We start from the raw sequence: 22,813 nt of genomic DNA on the forward strand, positions 1-22,813 counted from the left end.
ACTGCTCATGTAACTGCCCTCTAGTAACTTTAAATGGTATTTCCAAATTTATTTTCTCTCACAGAAGTCGTGGTGCTCTCCGTCAGTTTGTTCCCCAGCTGGTGAGAGAACTGCTTCTGTAGGAAAGTGTTCTGAAAAAGTCCCCCATGATGTGCCCTGTGAAAGTGATGAGGATGAGAAGGAGAGGGACAAGATCCCAGCAGAACCAGAGCTTCCAGGACTGTTGAATCAGGAACATGACTTGCACAAGGTAAAATCTGTGATGATTCCTCTTAGCAATAGGGAAAAAAGGATGTGGATATGTGTATTTGTCCTATTGTTACGTTGAAGTCTATAATGTTTTGGAATTATTCATGAAAGTGTCTAAATGGATTAGAAAAGTTTCGGTTCCCTCTCTAGTAGTTGTATGTATCTGAAGAAATGACACTGGCAGGTGCTGTTCTATGAATGCAGCTTAAAATTACTAATTATCTATTCTGCAGTTAACATGTCATTATTGCATAGATACAGAGATTCAGATGTGAGAATATCAGAGGGTAATTGTTGTTTGACACTGTCATCAGTGTTTTCAGGAGAAAACAAAACTTCAATTTTAGTTTGGAGATATGTGAAGACACATCACATTGTGTTCACTTGTTTGTTTGAGTTAAAAAAAAACCCAAAACCCTGAGAAAGCTGAACATGACTTTTTATTTAGTTGGAAACACAGATTGCTTCATGTGGATTGCTTTATTTTGTCCCAAACTAGACAAAGTAAAGCATAATTTTTATCAAACCAACAGCATTCTGTACTCATAAAGAAGTAAATAATGCTTAGGAGCTGTGTGGCTAAGATCATGCACGTTATTCCAAAGTATGCCCCCATACTCTACTTTTTTCAGATGTAGGTCTTTAAAAGCAGACTTGAGAACCAGTCAGAAAGCAGAGTGTCAGCAAATATCATGTGCTGTATGAAAGAAGCACTGGACCATAAAAATGTTAGTGAAGTTAACTGATTTTCTCTAAATGGTTGCTCAGGAAGTGGAGTATAACCCCTTCACTGCCATTTAAACACAATCTTCTAATGCTGGATGGATGTAGGCTACAGAACAAACAGTTGAGAACAAACTCATTTCTTCACATACAAGCTGGGAGGCTGAGTTTAATCTGGAGGATAATGAAGGCTGGCCAGAGACTGAGATTCTATTCTATATCCATAGGCATTTCTACTTTGCTCTATAGATCCTGTGATCACAGTTATTTACTGCCACTGTGTTTTTTGTTGATGTTCCTTGTTAGATATCCAAAGAAGAAATGGATACAAAGCATCTGGCTACAAGGACAATGAAAACAGAGATTTTAAAGGAAAAGAAGGAGGAATTCCAAACTAGAATTTTTAATAAGGGAACAGTGTCTGGTCATGAACATCAAGGACGAACTTTCTATACTAAACCAAGCTGTGTTCATTTCAAGGTTAGTGGCCATTCCACACAGATCTGTAAAGATGATGGATGTTTCTACTAGACTCATATCCTGATGTCTTGATCAAAATGCTGTAGCACCAAAAAGATCCTTGTTGGCTGCTGTGGGTTAACACTAGCAGACAGCTAAAGGCCACAGAACCCCTGACTTACCTTCTGCTCCCAAGTAGAGGAGAAGAGGAAATTTTTCAGTAAAGATTCCAGCCTGCAAATGACTATTATATGATATTATACTTAAATTAGAAAGAAAGTGAGCTTATCAGTTTATCCCTGCATTGTAATTAACAAGCACACTGTCAAAGTACACTGCTGTGCCAAAACTGCTTGTTCTGTCATTACTTGTGTAAATGTTTCTTCCTGTAATTGACACCTCCTGATATGTTTGGCATTTCAAGGATTTCGATGTTGGTAAAGTCTACAAAAAGAAGATAGTTTTGATAAATGCATCCTACAGCATTAACTACTGCAAACCAGTGGGAATCAGTGAATGGCTGAAGGACTTCATCAGCATTCAGTACGTAAAACTATCTGTAGATGAGTATCTTGCTTTACATTTGTATCAGAGCAGGAGACATAACTCAGTTCTATAGTAAAATTAAACAATTTTCATTAGATACATCTGAACTATTGCATTGCATTCTTTTATAATGAGGAAAGGAAGTGTCTTAGAGCAGAAAAGAAACTTGAAGATGTTGAGCTGCACATCATTGGTTTATGTAGTGACGACAGCAAGGGCCCAGTCCCTAGTATGTGAGAAGCAATGTACACACACAGTGTGAGTACTTCACCGAGGTATTTCTGAAAATAGGAGCTATTCCTTCGGGCCTTTCTTAGGAGAAACTGCCAGTGATCTGTTCTGAAGCTCAGTAAACTGAAGCTCATTTGCCTACTCACATTCTGAGCTCATATTTTCTGAAAAGTATTTCCTTTTCCATTTCAGTTTGAAAATGTTTCATCTTTGTTGATTTTTAATTCTGTTTTAAGATTGTGATTAATGCACATGTTCTGTGTTTCAGTGGGGCCCAGCTTACTAGGTATCCCCCTGGCTAATAACATTCAGTCGTGTATTTTGTCTGGCCTGTTTTTGTCAGGCAGAATAGGGCTCTAGTTGTGCCTCAGTAATTTCATTTGGAGTGCAGCTGTGAGACTTCTTGTCTTCTGATGGGCATTTTGTTTGCATCACAGACACCATGAAACGAGGCACTGAAGTAACTGGCAGTTTCTATTCAAGATGATTTTGATACAGCTTGCAGCAAGCAGCATGTTCTCTAATCACTTGCAGCAACTTTCTTTTTTCCTCTTTATTTCTATTTGGATAGTGGGATGTTACAGATCCATGGTTGAAACTGATAATGGCAGACTGCTTCCCAGGTGTTAGAACAGGTGATTGATCCACTTCATTCTTGATGTTATTGAGCCACAGCTCCACCAGTTGCCTTGTTTGTAAAGTGAACACTAATTCTTTCCTCTTAAAAGTATTGCAAGACTTTCTGAATAAAACAACAAATCCATCTTTGTTGTTTTACAGTTGCACCAGGGTTCTGTGGCTTTTCCTTAATCTGTCCCTCATTCTGACTTTCCAGATGAATAAATTAATCCAAATGGAAAAATATATAAATATTCTTTGCTGTTCCTACCAGAGTCAGAACAGCAGGGGGTTTCATACATTCACACATGTCTTTAATGCTGCTTCTCTACACAGGTTTGACCCGCCTGGTAAAATGTCTGCTGGAATGTCCTGTGAAGTGGGGGTAACCTTTAAGCCTGTGGTAAGTGCACCTCAGTGGTAACTTTGTCAAATAGGCTGAATCTTTGCCAATTACATGGCTGGGGGGATTGTTTTTGTTTTTTAGGTAAATGAAAATCTGGAAGGAGAAGTCATGTTTATGGCCCAAACAGGATCCTTCTGTGTTCCACTGAAATGTACAGCCAAGACATGCGTTGTAAGTGACTGTTTAAAGTCAGAGTAACAGCAGAAAATGCAAGACAGCGCAAATGTTATTGCAAATATTTACCAAGAGATAGACAGGAGAGTGCCCACAGCTGGCAATTATTGGACACTGTCCTGAAATGAGGACTTAAAAGTCCTGTTCTTGAGAAAGTGAATGCTCATTTGATGGACATCACTGACTACCTAGGACAGTAGTAATTATTGGTTTCTCTTCTCACAGCTGGCACTAGATAAAGTGCTTGTTGACTTTGGCACTCATGTGGTGGGAGAGACAATTTCACGAACTGTCAGCCTGACAAACACTGGAGCTTTGGGAACAAGATTCAAAGTTCAGACATCAGCAAGTGACAGCAGTAGATGTGGAGCAACAGCAGAATCTTCTACTACCAGGACAGTAGGTTCATCATCATCACCCTAAATTAATCAATCCCATTTATAACATGAAACAGTTACAAGAAAACACATCTCATTTGCAGCTCCTTGATGAAGTTGGAGCTGGATACAAGCTCAGTGATCAGTCACAGTAGAAATTACTTTTTCCTGAATATTTTTAATAGGTTACTCAACCATGCAGTGACTCTGCTCCTGAAAAGAAAGACAGCAATAGTTCTGTAACATCTGTGCTTGAAAAGAAAGAACAAATTTGTCCTGATGGTAGTGAAGAACCAACCTGCTGTGTAGCCCAGGTGGAACAGCAGAGGACTGAGACAAGTTCTACAGGTGAGCTGATTCTGAAAAACTGCTAGTGCAAGTTTCCCAGACTTAACCAAATTAAGCAGCTCATCATGCTAGTAGTAACATTACATCTCTTTGTATGCTGCCTCAACTCTAAATCCTCCAGAGCTCAAAAAAAAAAAAAAAAAAAGACTAAAAATAATATACTGGCACCATTATATCAAAATCAACAGAATCTTCATCCTCATTAGTGATCAACAATTCAGCTTCAGAAGAATATAGAAACCAACTAGCTTACAGAGATTGCAAAAATATTATCATGTTTGTCTCAGCAACCAAATTCCCACCCCTCAGAAGAGAAATCCACATGACAGGTTTATTTTTATAGTCTTTAATTCTAGTAACAAGAAAACAGAAAGATGAACCTCATAAGGCTTCCTTCTCATTCCTAATGTTTACTGTGTACTTAAGAAGATCCAATACTGTAGAAGAAACACTTCTTCAAAATACGTGTTGAATATTCTTGTGTATATTGATCTCTTCCATGGTAGGAAACCAAATGTCCTGGACAAGGTGGTGGGTTCTTTTTCTTTCCTGGAATCTCTGGAGTGAAAGTGATTAATGGAATCACTGTACCTGTCTCCACAGAATTACTTATCTCTAAATCTGTTTACAGACCAGAGATGTTGTGGAGTTACCTTCTCTGGAGATATTGAAAACCTGCATGGACACAGCACTGTGCGATGTGACCCTGCTTGAGCAGGGGGATTTAGATCAGATCATCTCCAGAGCTCTCTTCCAACCTCAGACATTTTCAGTTTTGTTTTGTTTTGTTTTTTTTCTTGCTGCTCTGTTTGATGCACACATCCAGCATTTTGTGGGTCTGTTAGTGTTGTTTTTTTTCTTTCAGAACAACTTGCTCAAGATGCATTCCATTTCAGTTCAGATAAAGACACAGACAATGCACATCAGTTAACAGAACGCTCACCTGAAGAAACACCAATTGAAATTATGCTGGGAAAGGTAATGAATGCCCTGAAATACATGCAAGATTTTCAGTAGTCTGAGCCTCCTATATCAAGTGAATTGCTTTCATTCTGCTGGCAAATGTTGAAGTACATAATCAGCTTCAACCCTAGTGGAATCCACTGTTTTACAGTTAATCGAAGAACCATAGAATGTCTTGGGCTGGAAAGCATCTCGAAGATCATCTAGTTCCACCTGCACTGCTGTGGGCAGGGTTGTCAACCATTACAGCAGCCTGAAGTCAGGCTGAACAGGGCCCATCCAACCTGCTTTAAAACCTCCAGGGATGGGGCACCACACATTCTGTGGGCAGCCTGTTCCAGAACCTCACCACCCTTTCAGTGAAAAATTTCTCCAGCATCTAATCTAAACCATTTAGTTTACATCCTTAAAATGAAATAATATATTTGCCTCTTCTTTCAGTCCATAAGGGGTCTGTGAGCTGGAGAAGACTTGCATTTCTCACAATTTCACTTTTCTTTTTGTCAGATTGATTATTCTCCTGTCATTTCTTTATTATGCAACATCTAGTGACAACACGAAAGGTGGGGCAGGAAGGATGTGCCACGTTAACAAACCTTGTAAAGACCACTGATCCATTTTCCCCTGTCATAGTTCATTCAGTCTAGTGAGAAACTAGGCACAGTGGTGTGCTTGTATACTATGAGCACATACAGCTTCACTTCCATACCACACAATTTTTATAGCGAACCACACTAAGAGAGGTCCTCATTAATAATGTGTTACTTCCTGTTTAGGTTACTGAAGGTGAAATTGGACCCTTCAGCTCAGTCAAACTTCAGATTATATTTATGCCATCCATCCCTGGGGACGTACGGGCAGAGTTTGTGATTGTGTTTGACAACTCAGACTGCAAGCCAGTGAGTGATTTTGTGTAAGACTTGCTTCAAAGACTGTTGAAACCCTCCTGCTTCTGCCAACAATTACAAGAGCGCAGATCCTGTACTAAAAGCAGGAGAAATGGGCAGAGGACAAATGGGTTTATAGAGACAAAAATAACAATGAGGTAACCTATGATAAACAGTAAGAAACCTTGTAAATCATGGCCCTTCTTTCTGATGGACTCTGGTTGTTAAACCTGTAGATTCTCTCATATATCTACACAGCTGTTTATCAGACACCCTACTGGAAAACATCTATTGTCCTGTATATAAATCTGAAATTCTTTTCTTCTGTTCCCAACCCATGCATTTTATTTTCTTTCTGATATATCAGCACTGGAATTATTTAGCACAAAGTAGTGAAACTGATATGTGAAGGCTGGGACAGATGACAACTTTAGTTACCATTTCAGCATATTTTAATTCTGCATTTCATTGGAAGCCAAATTCTGCCTGGGAACACTGCACAGAAGCTTGAAAATAAATAAATAAATAAATAAATTTAAAAAAAGAAAAAGAAAAAAAGAAAAAAGGAAGAAAATCTTCCAAGAAGCTCAGTAGGCCAGTCTTGGCTCTCCCCACAGTCTACAGATGGAATAGTCTACAAAAGAAACTGCAGATGCATACTGCACATTCCTGTGGGTACCCTTTCTTTCAGCTCTGGCAGGGAAGGATCATTTTTGTCTAAGTAGCTGCTGAAATTTAGACTCGAGGTCATTATGTGGAATATAGCACCATGCTGCCCTTTTGTATAAACATGCTGCAGTCTCCTGACTTTCTGAATTCTTGCACATTCACTTAACTCTTCAAATATCTATTTCTAATTTCTTGGGCAGCACACTGTTCCTCCATGTTCTCTGGAAAGGAGTCCAAACTAAAATACAATTCATTTCTGTTCTGGTACACAGTAAGATCTAGGTTTTATTTCATAAATTCCTTCTATAGCTTTTTTAATTAAGGTATCTTTAACAAGTACATATTTTAGCTGTAGGTTATAGCTGTTTAGATCAGTAACAATTTGAGACTAAGAAGAACAAGTATACTCTTGGTTTGTATTAACAGCTGTACTTCAGTGCCATTGGAGTCTCTACTGACGTGCCAGTTTGGGTGCCCAATCCCAACATTGATTTAAAAATCTGTATGTATGACCGACTTTACCAGGACTGCATTGTCATCCGGAGCAGGTGAGCTGCCTTCCAGAGCTGACTGATGAGATCTTAAGTCACCAGGTGATACCTCAGGGGTCTGTTGTACCAGAGACATCTGGTTATCACAGCAGGATGAAGAACAGTTTTGCACTTTTTATTTTGCCCTGGTATTCCAGCAGGACATCCTGATCACAAGCCCTCTGAATTTACACTGCTGTGGAAATTAGACTTGGGTATACTGCTATCCTAGATCCCCAAAAGCAGCAATAGCTATGAAGTGTATGAGTTAATACACACCTTTCCACTCCACAAGGTTCCTTGTGCTGTGCCTGTTCTGTGATAGAGCTGTTAAGTCCCTAGGGAATAGCAGCCCCAGTGAATTTCATCATATGGAACTGCAAGCTAAATATTAGGGAGATAAACGTGCCTAAAACTGAGTGCAGATCGGGTATAATTGATTCAGCCAAAGAACTTTCTGAAAGAATGATCTGGAAGCCAGCTTCATGCCAACTGTTCTGAGAAGGTCAGTCACCAGTCTTAGTAGACACATGCAGTGATGCTGAATAAATCAAGTCAGTCCTTTTGCATTTCCTATAGCATAGGAAAGATGCAACCTTTCCTGAGCCATGCAGGAATTAAGAACTGCACTGGAATGGCAGATACTTTAAAGTATACAGACAGTGATAAATGATGAATTATACTGATTACCCAGATACATTTTGTACATATGTATTTCCATAGTTTGCATCAATAATGTCAGAAGATTCCTTCTGTTTGCAGTGTAACAGAAGGACAATATTTCAGCTCATTGGCTCCCAGACGTTTCTTGCTGTAACATTCTATTATATGAACTCTTGCTCTACTAATTGCCTTCAGGTCTACCTTGGATATCCTTACTAACGCAAACATTATGAAACACTTAGCATTCCTATTTCCCCAATCTGCATATCTTAGATTCTGTTTAAACAAGATTGGGGTGGTTTTGTGGGAGGGTGGGGGAGACTGGTTCTGTAGAAGGCATCCATTCTAAACCTCTTACCAGAACTACAGGCTGCACAGATTCTTCACAGTTGGAAAGAAATGAGTAAAGCTGTTATCTCAAAAATTCAGCCTACAGATATGAGAAGCACAAGTTATGTAAGGGGTTTTACTCGGTGAAGATAACCCAGGGATAAGAGTTACAAGTATAGAAGAAAAATAACTATCCTAATGAAAACTTAAGATTTCAAAGGGGTCCCAAATATAGAAGCTGCCAAATTGCTTAGGCCAAAATTTCTTAACTGAGAGAACTTTATCAACTTCCCCTAAATTATAAGCACTTCATATGTATTATGCTGTCCTTAGCACCTTGGCAAATCAAGTCTTCAATTTATCCCCCCCACCTCCTTTGTTAGGAAAAATTGTCTCTGTTATACTGAAATTTCAAGTATCACACGTGCAAGAATTTCTGTCTCAATATCTGCCAAAATAAATAAATGGAATCATTCAGTTAGATGCAATGCCTGACAGATCTCTTCCTCCACTAGCCACTGCAGTTTTTCTGTTGCTTGTATCAGAAAGTTTTCAAGTTAGGTGAATTGCTCTGGTACTTGAGCTCTCCCAGCCAGTTCTGTAGAATTACTAAATGTTAACTTTTTTCTTCCTGGTCACACAGAATACAGTGATTGGGAAGCATAAATGTGCAGCATAAAGGGTGAAAACATTTCACCAGAATCCTCTCAGATATAAATCACTTTGAAAAGTAATTTCATTGGCAAGTTATGATCTGCACTGATTTAAAGAACTACTATGTAGTTCTCTTAGATTGTCAACAGTCAGCAATCCTTCCAAGCTCCCAGCACCTCACGCTGCAATTGTTGATTTAGAGCAGGCCATCTGGACTGACAGCTTGTAAACCAGTCCAAGAGAAGGAAAAAGACGAGAGAAATGTTTGTAAATTGATTGACAATTCTACACACAGGCATAAAATTCCAAAGCAGGGTATGGTTTGTGGCTATCACCCTATTGTAGTGTGGCCAGAAGTCAGAAAACAGGAAGATGCTCACACGGTGTTTAGATATTCTTGGCCCCGCACAGCAGTTGCTGGTCTTCATTTTTCTGCTTCTCAGACAGAATAAGGCAGAGTAAGAGTTCTTCATTGCTGCATTCTGCCTGCTGCCAGTCGTTACTTAACAGAGATCCTGCCTCACCAGAGGACTGTGCCTTCTCCTTGAGCAGGCTCTGTGCTGCAGTCAGCACCAGTCAGATGCCTCAAACACTGCACGAGCCATTTCTATTGGTTCAGATGGAGAGGATGTATTTTAGCAGCAAATAATTAGCTGGTATTTCACAATAATTTGGCTTTGACTTTCCACTGACCTGACTTATCTCTGCGCTGCACTTTGATAATTATGTTCCAATCAGCTGTGTACATTTGCCCGAAATACAGCTGGGTTTACTTACAGTAATTCCAAAATCTTGTTTTCTATACTTAACTTAAAAGAATGCAAGTGTGTGATTTTGCTGTAGCAGTTTCACTTGCCCTTCATTTTCAAAGGAAGCTTGCAATAGTTATAATTGCAATGTAGAGCAGAGATGCAAGAAGGGGAGGGAGGAACAAACTGCAAGAGCAAATGTTGCCGAGATGGCAGTACCAGTAGCCCTTGATGCCTCTTGAGCTCATCTGATCTGTTTGCAGAGCAAAAACTACGCTGCATTTGAAGTTTGAAGTATGCAGAGAATTGAGCAAACACATGAAGCTGCTTCCAAAAACAGGTTACGTTCAACCTCAGTCATCCTTCAGTGTGCAGTTGAAGTTTCTGCCCAGGTAACCCAACAGCATTAATATTTTTGCCATTTAAATAATGTCAGTAGGAGGCTGTCAGTGCAAAATCTGAGCAAATCAAGTATTTTTTCCTTCCTTCACCTGATGTCTGTAGCAGGCTGGACTTCACACTGCTGGTGTCAGCTCAGTCCTAGTCTCCCTTCTCCCCCTTTAAAAGATGCCAGATGCACAAAAAGGAAATTAACTTGGACCGCATACCTATGAGGAAGTGCTTTTCCTGTAGTGACAGCAGCAGTGTCAAAATCCTAGCGGTTGTACTCCTGGTAGACTGCTTCCATTTCTGTGGGGAAGCTATTCTTACACGAAAGAGAAGTTCTCTAGGCAGGTGGCTACTTCACGGATCAGTGATTAAATCATTTCTGGACAAGCAGTCCTGTCTTGGTAGGTAAGGTAGGAATGGTTGGACTTCCTGTACATATCTTACCCATGTACATTTTCCCTAAAATGTGAATACAACGTGTTTGAATTTCATGTAGGAATTCATATAACATCTTCAGAGATGCTAAAAGCCTTATCCCAGCAAGTTTTGTCTTTTCTACTTCACAATATGTCTGTGTACAAACATAATTCAGTCACAGAAACAAAGAATGCCATTTTTTCCATAGACTTATATATTTGGATTTTCACTGATGTGCTCAGCATCTCTGTAAATCAGACCCAATTCCAAAATGAGAGTCTAAGCATTGGCATCAGAGTCCTCAGCAGGTTAGTTAGTATTCAAGGAACTAGAAGTATTTACACTTCTTTCAACATATCAAATCCTATCAGGTTGCTGTAACAATAACCACTATCATGACATTCTTCCATTCCTAAACTTCAGATGCTGCAAAGCACTGTTATACTTACCGAGTAGATAGAAGCATAGCTTGGATTTAGAAAATTAATCTGCCTTTTGAAAAACGAGGAAGCTTCAGAAAGGAGATTTGAAGAGATTAAGGCTTTTCTGACAGACAAAATAAGTATCTGGCTGTTTCAGTATATAGATCATTTTAAAAGGCCTAACACACTGGTGAGTGTGTATGACAGAAGATGAGCTTGCTCCAAGCTGATGTAAAGTACTGAGCTAGTGACACATTTCTGTAAATGCCTGCTCATCGACTTAAGCTCAGTTTCCTCAGGAGAAAAAAGAGCTCTATTAACAGCAACACAAGTAAAAAGAAACACTCATTCCGCGAGGCTAAGTGAGCAGATAAGATGACTGAAGGCTTGGGAAGCTCCCCCAAGTATTCCATGCACGCTGAAATGCATGGTCAGATGTTACAGTGCTCACATAGCTATCTGGGTGCTAGGAGCAAAGACCTATTTTCTGCTCATTTGAAGGCAAATTCTCTAATCTGCTGACTTTCAGCATTCCCAAATACTGCATCTTCTTTTTTTTTTTTTGTATTTGGAAGTAGTCCTGCAGATGCTGGCAGTCTAAATCTGATTGGTCTCTCATGCTTTTCCTTAATGGCTTTAAAGCACGAAGATGCTGTTTTCAGAAAACGGTCCAAAGGATTTCAGTGTCTCTTCCCCAAGGCACAACAGCTACTTTAGAACCCATTGCTGTGTACGTACAGTAACAATTATTATGTTTTCCCCCAGGGTCATTTTGTAACACGTGAATTTCTTCTGCTATTCTAATGTCCTGTGACAAAGTGGAAGCTGATACTTTATTCCTACTTTATTTTTATCTCTGTGTTCTATTTTTGAACAAGTTAGCAATCACATCTCAGGCTTGCAAAATAAAAGCCAGCAACATCTCAGATCAGTATGATGATCGTGAGTGGGTGCTATTTATTTTTTAACTATCCTTTAATAATACATTAAAAAATTGCAAGCAATTCCAATAGTAGTAGTAGGAATATTATCACTGTGAAGTCCTAAAAACAGGAAGCAACTCACTCTGGTGCTGTAAGACACCATAAATAGACCAGCAGAGCTAAAAATGTTAGCTTTTGTATTGTCTTGGCTTGAAGCTCTGAAATTAAGCTTATGATAGCAAGATGCTGCAGCAACAGAGCACACGCCTATTACTTGTAAATGCCTAATCTGGTACATAATCAGACACTATTGGTCTCCAAGTCTGTTTCACTTTATTTATGTCTTGGTGCTGTGTGATCCAACTGGTACTGCCTCAATTTACTGGTAATTAATTAACATGGGTGTCAAAAGGAAACGACTGCCCAGGATGGGTTGATTATGTGCTCTAGCTGCAGCAAAGATGCTGAAGCCTGATATTGTGTTCAGAAGGTAAACTTCAAATTGTTCAGAGTTTTAAATGACTGTGTTTGTAAGAAAGCATAAAGGGCTGCAGTTTTCTGTAAATAGCTCCCTTAAACTCCCGTGAGCCCCAAATCCCATCTTTAATTAAATAAAAAGAATCTGTCATTAATAAACACGGTCACTGATTCTGACCTCATTGCTGGATATCCCTGCAATCCATGCACACCTGCTCAGAGCAGACTGCCTGGAGGTGTGCCATCCTATAGGAAATCTGTGACAAGTTTACAACATTTCTCATTTGTGAAATTTGATCTTTTTGGATTAAAGGTACAATTTCATAGGTCACTGTAATTTCAAGATCGTATTTTCTTCTACCATTCTCCCTGATACTTGTGTATGTAAGGCTTACAATATTTTATTTAGAGCTAACTTCATGGAAGCATTGGAGCTGGTGTTTAACCAACTCTGTATGTGAACACTCTGTAACATAAACGTGATGTCAAAAGTAAAAGCTGTAAAGAATGAACTTTTAGACCTTAAGTAGCATATGTTTTTTCCTTTGGTTCAGAAGCACATCCACTAAAAGTTTATTAATCCCTATTAGCTAGATAATATTCTATTAGCTAGAAAACAGTCTCAATATTTTTATGGAGCTGAATGTAAGTTTTTTAATTTCAGGCGCTCCCTCCCCGAAGACGCAGGGAGCTGTTTTAATGAAGAGACAAGTGTTCTGGAAGCTCCAGTGATGATACAGATTGCAGATAATGTTAGTTGCTGTGGGTTTTTTTGTCCTGTAGATCTATTATTTTAGTTTATGTTCACTTAGTGATACCTAACTATAGCAGCAATGCTGAGTCATGGCTGGCAGTGATGGAGCACCTGGTGGGAAGGCAGGGCCAGCCCAGGGGAGCTCAGCTGCATGCAATGTACTGAGTGATTAGAAGGGCTGGAGCCAGGATCCACCCCTTCCCAGCCCTCATTTAAGGGCTGGTAGTAGAGGCAAGGGAAGCTTGCTAGAGGTGCCTGCATGCTTGAGGTCTTCTGAAGGTAAGCAGCTCCTTTTCCTTTTCTATGGCTGTTGTAATTGAGCAAGTCCTTGTGTGCTGCTGTGTCATTGCTGTGCTTTTCATCACATTGCAGTGTTGCACCTAACCTTGCTTTACAACTGAAGTCCTATGACAACAGCAAAAGCCATGATGTCATAGATGGATGAGAGAGGGATGATACAAATTTCACGATGGTTTTTTCTTGGCACTGTGTTTACAATGCAGACAACTTAATCCTTTGTAATTAGTGTTCACTTATTACCTTCCAGTTTCTTCTGTAACAGAGCTCTCACGTTCCACAGCACAATTTCTTCATTCCTCTTCCTATTGTTGTAGTATATTCTTACAATTCACACTTTCTGGAGATGCAGATGTGATTCCATTCTAACATACAGAATTTCAGATGACTAAAAGGGTTTTTTTGTTTTGTTTTGTTTTTTGTTTGTTTTTTTGGCAATTTTGCTTTCTAAAGAGCTATTTATTATTGCTTATTTTTGAAGAACAATGAGGCTGAAGTTCAAGATAAATATGTTACGTTTACATTTGTGGCTCTCAAAGAATGCAGTAAAGCAGTTATTTTGTGGTTATCTTTTCTGATGACACTTCACTTAAATTCTTTCCACACGATGCTGTGGATAAAGGTTTATATCCTTTGCTTTTGGATTTGTTTCAGACTAAACAAATTAATTTTACTGTCCATGCAATTGTTACTACTTCTGACTTGGAAATCAGCCCAGCAGAAATCAATTTTGGATACTGCACCATCTATGAAGCTGTGAGGACAAATGTTACCCTAACAAACAAGTCCATCTTGCCACAGGAGTTTGGATTTGTGAGACTCCCAGAGGTAGGTGGTCATCCTGAACACACCTCTTCTTGTATTATAATATATTTAATGATTTAAAAATTGTATTTCAATGCAAGAATGAATAAATCAGAACTGGTTCCTGGAAACCGGTGGAAATATTGGTCCCAGCAGTGCTGGGGAAACACACAGTGAAGTTTTGTTACTAATTTATTGAAACGATACCGTAAACATTTTCCAAACAGTATGAACTTCTTTGAGTCTGACCTTTGTGACATGAATAATTCTATCCTACTAGCAAATCCATTTCCTTCAACAAGAAATTTACTAACAAAATATCTGGTGCGTTTTTTGCACAGCATGTCTAAATATCTAAATTCTTTATCCTCAAAGCAGGTAACTGTGTCCAAGCTGCTTATTAGGAAACCATCCCCTGAACCATACTTAAGTGTTTTTTGACTCTCCGTAAGTTGATGAGGAGGCTAAATTAACCACAACTAGCCACCAGTTTTCTGAGGGCTAGGGCCATTGGGTGATTTTTTTTATTTTTTTTTCCTCCCCATTTTTGAGTAAATAAAAGCTGTTTAAGCTTCACAATAGAATGATGACCTCAATAAGGAACAGCTTGGCATATTGGGATTGGAGCTAGAAGAAGCATGACATTTTATTAAATGTTGTCCCTTTCTCTGCTGTTGCAGCAATTAAAATGAAGTAATTAGAATACTTAAAAGGCTTTTTTTTAAATACAGTTTTAAAGCTGTACTTTTCTGGATGTGTTTCATGATTAAACTGTGATGGGAAGACATTCCTGAATCATTACTAACTCATAAACAGAGAAAAATACACACATGTAGATGCTAAACTTGAGTCCTCGTCATCATGGTACCTGCCTGACACAGAAGTATCCCCTCTTCAAATGCAGAGGGAAGCAGTTGAGATTTTTATCTTGCTGCCTTCAGTTGTCCAAGAAAAGAATAAATAAGCATCATTAGAGAAAGGTGATTACTGTGGATGGTAACAAGAGATTCCACTGAAATATGAGTTAATGGATTTAAATTTCTGCTTTTTGAGCTACCATAAGAGTAATAAAGTACACATCAGTCAGATGCTAGGCACTGTAACTCAAATGAAAGCTTCTTGATTTGGTTTCCTGGCATTTGTGGATTTAATAACAATATTTGTATCTAACTTCCTGAATTTATTAGTACAGTGATTTAATTAAATCAGTAATATAGCTTTATTTGTTAACTTCTTATCCTAACAATTATTTCTTATCTTGCTACTTTGAAGTTTGTTGAAATTCAGCCCAATGATGGACTTGGAGTTCTTCTTCCTCTTGAAAGTCTGATGTTGCACATAATCTTTAAAGCCACCAAGGCAAAAGAGTACAGCTTTGAACTGACCTGCAAGTCAGAGGCTAATAGGTATGTGAAGAAACTGCTTGAACAATATGCAGTTCAGAAGTCATAATCACACTTAATTTCTACCATTCACATAAGCCTGTCCAGTAACAAAATCCCTCCCTCTATGAAGAGGTGAGGCTAGGATAGAGCTGTGAGGCAGGTGTGGATTCAGTTGACAAGAGTTGTTCATTGCCATCAGTTTCATCCTTAGTTCACATGTCTCATTTGCAAGCTGCTAGCTTGCCCCAGGTCTTAGCCTGCAGTTTTTGCTTGCTTTTTCAATAGAATTATTGAAGATTTTCTTAATTGTTAGGGTTTTTTGGGTCAAAAATGCTTCATGCATTAAGCTATGCTACTAAAATAATGATGACAAAAAATGTGATGATTAGACTGGATGTATTTCTTCATAGAGGAAGAATTCAAGTATGGTTCATTAAAAACAGTATTATTTTCCATCTTTATGCAAAATTTCCATTGTAAGCTTGAGAAATTCTTCTTAAATAGGGACTACAAGATCAGTTTCCTATTTTTGGGGCTGATGAAGAGACTATTTTATGCTGAAACAATTTATCATGTGTTTATTTTTAGACAATTCAAGTTGTCATGCAGAGCAGTTGGAGTCCACCCACCTCTTGAATTGTCTCATTCCTTAGTTCAGTTTGCTGCAACAGCTCTAAATGATGTGTCTACAGCAACACTGTATGTGATGAATTCCCATGTGAGTGCCAACATCTTTACTCATGCAGTCCCAAGAATTGGCAATGGGGAAGTTGCCCCTGTTGGACCGACTTCATTTGAATTCTGTGTGCCAGAAGACTGTCCTGTGACAATCACACCTTCTGTTGGAACTGTGTTGCCTGGGAAGGTACATTCGTCTTAAATGTCAAGTGTTCAAACACATCTTTTGATCATCTACATCCCTGCAAGTTCTGTCACTTGCAAATGATGAAAACAAATTATTAGCATAGTTGGAAGATTTCACCTGAAATAGTTTTGAATTGGACTTAAGGACCATCAGGTCTGGTTTATGGGAGCTGTCTCCAAGTATTCTTTCCCCAGTGCTATCACTATGACTTATTTGAGGAAAGTTTAGAGATCAAAAATAATGGCCATGTAATATCAGCCCACTGTGATGCAGTGGACTTCAGAAAAGCTGAAAGTGACCTTATTAAGTTTGTCTCGTTAGGGGAGAAAAAAATGTTCTGCTGTCAGATATATGCTCCTATCAAGCTTTGTAGGTATAATATATGTATGAGGGATGAATTCTGGCTATCGTTCTTGTGTATGTTCCCTCTTTCCCAGAAAAGCTTGATTCAAGTGTCCTTCAGACCAACATTGTCAGATCAGCTAATCAGAGAAGAGGCAGCTCAGAGGCTTTGTGGAGCAGCTGCAACAGGGGCAGAAATACAAGTAAGGAATGCTAAGAAGTAGCACGTGCTGTTGGTCTATTACTTCCAGATATTTGTTTCTCTAGATGGTATTTTTATCACAAAATCATTTCCACGTTGAAGTCCAGGCTCCTGATTGATGTAAGACCTGTCTGTACAGGAGGGCACTGCTGCACTTATTGCTCAGTGAACAGATGCACATCAATTTTACTTCACTACGGCACTTTCATTCTTATAGGATTTTATTAAATCTATAAAAAACCAGATTTCTACTTCCTAAATATTGACAGCATACATGGTCTTTGTATGTAGGTGACCCACAGGTCAGTTAACTTATGTCAGCACCTATGGTTTGCTTTAATTGTGAGGAAAATAGCTAAAATTGCCCGTTCTATCTGAATGTTATTAGAACTGTTTGTAATAACTACTGCATCTGTGATCTGTTACCACAATTCTACTTTTATTACCTTGCTTCATACCCTGCAGGGCACTGCCTCTTAGGTGATCTTTGGGCCAGGGATCCCAGGGCCAGGAATATTTGTAAACAAATGTCTTGGCTGCATTGTCTGTGACTGGTATCAGTGGTATTAGTTTGCTGTGTATTTGCAGGAAAAGAAGAAAGATGAGAAGAAAGAGGGAAAGAAATTAAGTGTTCCCATTTCCAGACGGCGGTCTTCCAGACAGGTTGTAAGGACTGGAAGTGCTAAATGCCTGAATTCTTCAAATAAATCTGAGCAACCAGAATCCAAAGAGATAAAGCCTGAGTAAGTCAGCAAAAGCATCTTCTATTAATTAAACCAATTCTCTTTATAGTTCTTTATAAATCTACTAAACCTACATGTGGGGGAAAAAGCCAAACTGTAGTGAAGAAATAACTTCAGTTCTATTGCAAATGCTGCTTCCAAAATTAGCACTGCTTTTACGCCACGCAGCTGTAACCTCTCATGTAAGGCAAAGAATCCTTTTATATGCATCAGAAAAATTGAAGACTTCAAAGAATCTATCAGAAAGCATGAGCTGTGGCTGCGCTGGTAGATTTGGCTGAGGATACAAGTGTGTCATTTTAAGGGGCAGCTCGACAGCTGAACTTTGCTACCAGTAGAAATTACTGAACAGTACACCTTTTCTAAACAGCTCTAACAGAGCTGTACAAATTCAACCTAGATGGAAACTATCCCTTCTGGTGTACTGAGTGATTTAGTGTCACTGCTATGCTGTATTTTGAATGTCTAACAAAGAAAATATAAATGCAAACTGTTCAGTAGATATCTTTTGATATTTTTTTTCCTCTTCTTTTCTCTCTGACTTACTAAGATTATTGTTATTCCTAGACTTTCTAGCTCAGAAGCTTATATAGCAGCACAGACATTCCTGACAAGAAATTTCAGAGGAAGGTTTGAAAAATACACCATACCATGCTTTGTTGCAAGTGGAGATATTGATGAAAAGAGAGGCTTGGAAAGTCTAAGCTTCAGGTATTCCACACACGCACGACTTGAAGTGAGATCTTTGTAATTCTTCATATTTCAGAAGGTTTGCAGGGAAGTGGGAGGAAGGTTAATTTATTCCTTTAGTTTATTTTCAGAATTGCTTCATAGGTCAGTGGTAGAAATGCATGCTCACAGCCCACTAGTTGGGTAAGAATCTAACGTGCAAGTAGGAAAGCAGCTTAGAGAACAATTGTATGAAAAATGTAATAGCTTGATGTCCTCCATCTTTCTGTGGAGGCAATACGCACAAAAATCAGCCACTAAAAATTATTTTCTTTTGTTTTTCTTTTGTAATACCAGCTTAATGATAGTGTCGTGTGAACAGAATAGGAACAGATATCTGATGTTTTTGTCTGTATAATTTTAGAGCAAATATCCTTTTACTGTCTCCCCAGCCCTTATAACACCTTGTATTTGGAGCTGCATTGTCCAGCTGTAGCACCATCTGTTGTGGTCACTTCAGATAATGGAAAAAACACGGTTGATTTTGGTGATGTGGCAGTAGGTATGAAATTTGAATTCAAACACTGAGTTTTTTGTCTTTAATTTCTTCTGGACATAGTTTTGCATTTTCTTTTTATATTTAGTGGATTTTTTGAATGTTAGTATAGAAATCAGCCAGGTGGAAAATTAGAAGCCTACCTGGACCTCTCTGGCATGTAAAAAGCTAACTTGATACTGAAATGTAGAATCAGGAGCTTGGCAATAGACTTAATTCCAAATTTGAAAGCAGTTGATGGACTCTATTTGTTAGCCATAGAAGTGGAATGAATGTTTGACATGGGTAGAAACATGATTTAAAAGAATTGATTGTGCTGGTAGTAAGCTTCATCATGCTTTTAAATTTCGCTTTCACTCATAACAGGCCAAACAATACTGAAGCAAACTACATTACAAAATATCTCCTCAGAAAAGCTGGAAGTATCCTTTTTCAGAGTTTATCTGTCATTCAGTTGCTGTTCATTTTGAACCTTATCTGTAGGAGCAGTTCAACACTCAATTAAGGAGGAGATTCCTCGAGTCTCGCTCTGAAATCTGGTGACATAGAAGTACATTACCAAGAATATTTAACCAATATATCCTTCTTTCCTCTTTATTATTGATCTCTCACATTTGTTTGGAGATGAATGGTTTACACTTTTTTTTGCCGGAATAATACTTACAATCTGCTCTTATCTCTTTTTTTTTCCCAGTGCTTGTTCATAACTTTTTTTCCTTGAGTTGCACTTCTTTAGCTACGATTCTCAGTTCTGAATCCTAGCAGTCCCTTTCTGTTGGTCAGACCAGTTAGGATGCTTGAGCCAGGTGAAATCAGAACCCTCGTCATCTCTTTTTCTCCAAACAAGGACAAATTGGTGAGTAAGGAGATGTGATGGGAACAGTAAGTGGGGCAAAAGAGGGAGACACGAAGGGCCACATTATATACGTGTACTGCTGACTGGGTGTGTCTGTAAATAAGAAAACTTTAGCTGTGAAAACCCATTTCAACATCTGGGTCTTTGTGCACTAAATTCAGAAGTTCTGTAGTAACAGCCCCCAGGGGCTGGGGGTGCAGGGCAGGAGGGTTGGGGTGGCTGGAGGAGAGGCTGACCTGGAACCCAGGCAGCGCTGCGGAGGCTTGTGGGGATGTTTCCTTCAGCAAACGGGCTGATACAGACATCTCCTTGGCAGTTCTTTGAAATGCTGCACATCCAGACTGTAAGAAACAACTTGCCACTACGGATCACTGGTTACGGGGTGATGCCATCCATCGTTTGCTCTGTGGAAGAAGTACTTGATATGGGCTATGTCTTAACCAGAGAGAAGGCAACATCCACGTTCAAGGTAAAGCCCTCGGTACTGAACCAAGGAAGCATATCAACAGTTCCTGTAGGTAGGATGAAGAGTTCTATAGTTCCTAGACTGGTGGAACATAAGCTATAGACAAAAGAACGGAGCTTTAAAGGCACATCTGGCAGAATGATTTGGGCTGAAGGTAACAAGACTGTGCGGAGAGGACTGTGTCAGCTGGTTCTGTGCTGCCTGCAGGGTTCTGCCTATGTAGTGTGTGTGTGTGTGTGTGTGTGTGTGTGTGTGTATATATATATGTGTATATATGCGTATATACGTGTGTGTGTGTGTAGGGATGGGATACCTTCTGTAGAAGAGAAGGGGCCTGTTTCAACTTCTCTATAGATCCAGCCAGTACGTAGAGCATATGTAATACTGTAGTAACACAGCAACATAAGTTCAGCCGGTTTACAAAATACAGATCCTACAGGCCTGAGAATGATTTACTTCGTAAAAATGCTTTTGTTATCAGATACAGAACACTTCCACACTGACCCTGCAGTGCTCCATTCATCTGGATTCATTCTCACCCACGAGGGACAAAGATCAGCAGAGGGTTCCATCCTTTCTTATGTCCTCTTTGCAAGGAGCAAAGATTGCTGGTAACTTTTACACAGTTTCTAATAGCAGCAATACTTTGTCATGTTAGACTTACACAACTCTGTCAAAACCTGGGGCCTCACGTGGCTGAAATTAAAGGCACAGTTTTGTCTCCCCTACAGGAGCTGTACTAAATCTGTCAGTGTAGGTAGCTGTAAGTCTATGCAGCCTGAGCAGATATCCAGAAGGAGACACCAGTGTTTGAATCTAAATAAGCCCATGTAGCGTTTTTAAATTAGAGAGCATTTTCTGTAAGAAAAATGTGGAAGGATATAGGAAGGGTTTGATGCCTCTTCAGCTCCGCTGGATATTAATGCATTAAACTGATAAATGGACTCATCTAGAATTTGTATTGCTCTGTTTTGCTGCGGAACCATTTATCAGATCTTCTTTTGTTATAACAAAAATGAAATGGATTTAAAATACATGTAGAACTAAAACTGAACTGTCCTTCTTTCTTACACACGTTGTTTTCTTTTACCAGAAACAGAGAACTACAATGGTTTAAGTGTGTTCAGTGTCCTTCCTACAGAAGGAGAAATTCTTGCTGGGGAAAGCCAGGACTTTACTGTTACTTTCAGTCCTGAGCATGAAGGTCTATACTACTCTGAGTGTCTCAAGGTTGTGCTCTTTGGCAAGGTAAGGTACCCAAGATTTTATCAGTATGGATCTTAGTAGGGGTTGTAAATAATTGTATCTAGTGGACAGGATTTGTAGGCTGAAACATTACCCTTATCAGATTAACTGATGTAAGTAGGAAATGGCAGGCTTGGGGCCCGCGGCTTTTTCCAGATTTTAAATATTCAGTTTCTCACTTATGACAATTGTAACTTGAGTTTCAGTCCTGTGCACAGCATGAACACAAGGAGGTGATGGGACCTAGCTTGCTGCCACACTGCTGAGTGCTGCTCCAGCTGGGTTCTCTGCAAGTAGTAGTTAATTGTAGAAGGGAGTAGAGCTATGCAGCACAGTGCAAACTGGCAGGTGCACCGAGTACCAGGAAGCTGCTTCTGCATTCTCTCAGCATGAGGGATGAGGCTTCCATCTGTAGAGCAGCAGTTGAGCTTAGATGGAGCCCAAATCAGGACACACAGGCTGGCAGCATGGCAGGTAGCTTTATGCTACGGTCCAAAAGAGGCTAACCAAAAGTTAATGAAGGGTGACCACTAATGACCATCAGCATGCACTGCAAACTGAGTGGAAATAGAGTGACCAAATAAGTACTGTTTCTCTCCTTCCATGTTTTGTATTCCTAGATTATATTTTGGAATTGCAGATAAAAAGAAAACCAGAAAAAAATGAATTAAAGACTGGTTCAAGTTTATTAACTTTAAGCCAAGTTTGGCTGCAGATAAGTTTTGCTTCTCTTAGTGGCTTTAGTGTAAATAGTTATTCCAGTCCTTTCTGAGGTACACGGCCCAAGAATGAAAGCTTTGAGACAAAAGTTCTTGAGCAGACAAGACAAGGGGAAGATACAGAATTCTTATGTTAGTGTCTGGTGCCTGCTGGCACAGAAGGTAAGCAGATGATACATTCTTAAGCAACCGAGGCTGTTGTGTATTCCAGTTACACTGGTGCTTAAGCTGTAACCTGTATCCAAACTATTCTTGTCCCATACAGAAAACTGCCCATGTTCTCCAGCTTAAGGGTGCAGCAAGAGATCATCCTATGTTTGTGGAAGGTGGAATTCCACTAGATGTGTCCATTGAGTCCTTGGCTGTAACATCACCTCTGTCATCAAAAAAAGCACTAAAAGGTGTGCTGCCACTTTGTGTATTACAAAACAGTGAGCTATAAACCACAGGCATGTTCCTTGTCTTTTAAGAGAAAGCATGCTAAGGATGACCTTTTCAAAGTGAGAACAAGTAGGATTTATGGTTTAGGATTACCTATATTCAGAACCCCCCCTCCAAATCTGTCTGAAACTTTCCCTTAAGGTAAGATTTTAACTGAATTCTAATGCAGTTGTATCTTAACGAAGATCACGTATCTTTGCAACTTACCTTGCAAATATCTACTGTAATTTAATACTAATACAGAGGAACTAAGCTGTATTGATT

At 39.2% G+C, this 22,813-nt stretch overlaps 1 protein-coding gene across 3 annotated transcripts in view; it reads left to right on the plus strand.

Annotated features, from left to right (window-relative positions):
- CFAP74 (cilia and flagella associated protein 74) overlaps positions 1-22,807 on the plus strand; it is a 34,965-nt gene extending 12,158 nt beyond the window's left edge. For all 3 annotated transcript variants that reach the window (XM_010722821.2, XM_019622515.1, XM_019622514.1), the window contains 25 exons: positions 65-250; positions 1,279-1,452; positions 1,856-1,974; positions 3,163-3,229; positions 3,314-3,403; positions 3,632-3,805; positions 3,969-4,131; positions 4,997-5,109; positions 5,871-5,993; positions 7,077-7,198; positions 9,840-9,968; positions 12,870-12,957; positions 13,911-14,084; positions 15,333-15,466; positions 16,034-16,310; positions 16,748-16,855; positions 17,443-17,597; positions 18,165-18,308; positions 18,719-18,828; positions 19,189-19,244; positions 19,559-19,678; positions 19,995-20,147; positions 20,626-20,755; positions 21,238-21,392; positions 22,374-22,807. In XM_010722821.2, coding sequence (XP_010721123.1) covers positions 65-250; positions 1,279-1,452; positions 1,856-1,974; positions 3,163-3,229; positions 3,314-3,403; positions 3,632-3,805; positions 3,969-4,131; positions 4,997-5,109; positions 5,871-5,993; positions 7,077-7,198; positions 9,840-9,968; positions 12,870-12,957; positions 13,911-14,084; positions 15,333-15,466; positions 16,034-16,310; positions 16,748-16,855; positions 17,443-17,597; positions 18,165-18,308; positions 18,719-18,828; positions 19,189-19,244; positions 19,559-19,678; positions 19,995-20,147; positions 20,626-20,755; positions 21,238-21,392; positions 22,374-22,550 — 3,441 coding nt within the window. In that variant the 3' untranslated portion in view covers positions 22,551-22,807. The remainder of the gene's footprint in view (positions 1-64; positions 251-1,278; positions 1,453-1,855; positions 1,975-3,162; positions 3,230-3,313; positions 3,404-3,631; positions 3,806-3,968; positions 4,132-4,996; positions 5,110-5,870; positions 5,994-7,076; positions 7,199-9,839; positions 9,969-12,869; positions 12,958-13,910; positions 14,085-15,332; positions 15,467-16,033; positions 16,311-16,747; positions 16,856-17,442; positions 17,598-18,164; positions 18,309-18,718; positions 18,829-19,188; positions 19,245-19,558; positions 19,679-19,994; positions 20,148-20,625; positions 20,756-21,237; positions 21,393-22,373) is intronic.
- The last annotated feature ends 6 nt before the right edge of the window (positions 22,808-22,813 follow it).

Source organism: Meleagris gallopavo, chromosome 23 (genome assembly GCF_000146605.3).
Source record: "Meleagris gallopavo isolate NT-WF06-2002-E0010 breed Aviagen turkey brand Nicholas breeding stock chromosome 23, Turkey_5.1, whole genome shotgun sequence".
NCBI classification, from domain to species: Eukaryota; Metazoa; Chordata; class Aves; order Galliformes; family Phasianidae; genus Meleagris; species Meleagris gallopavo.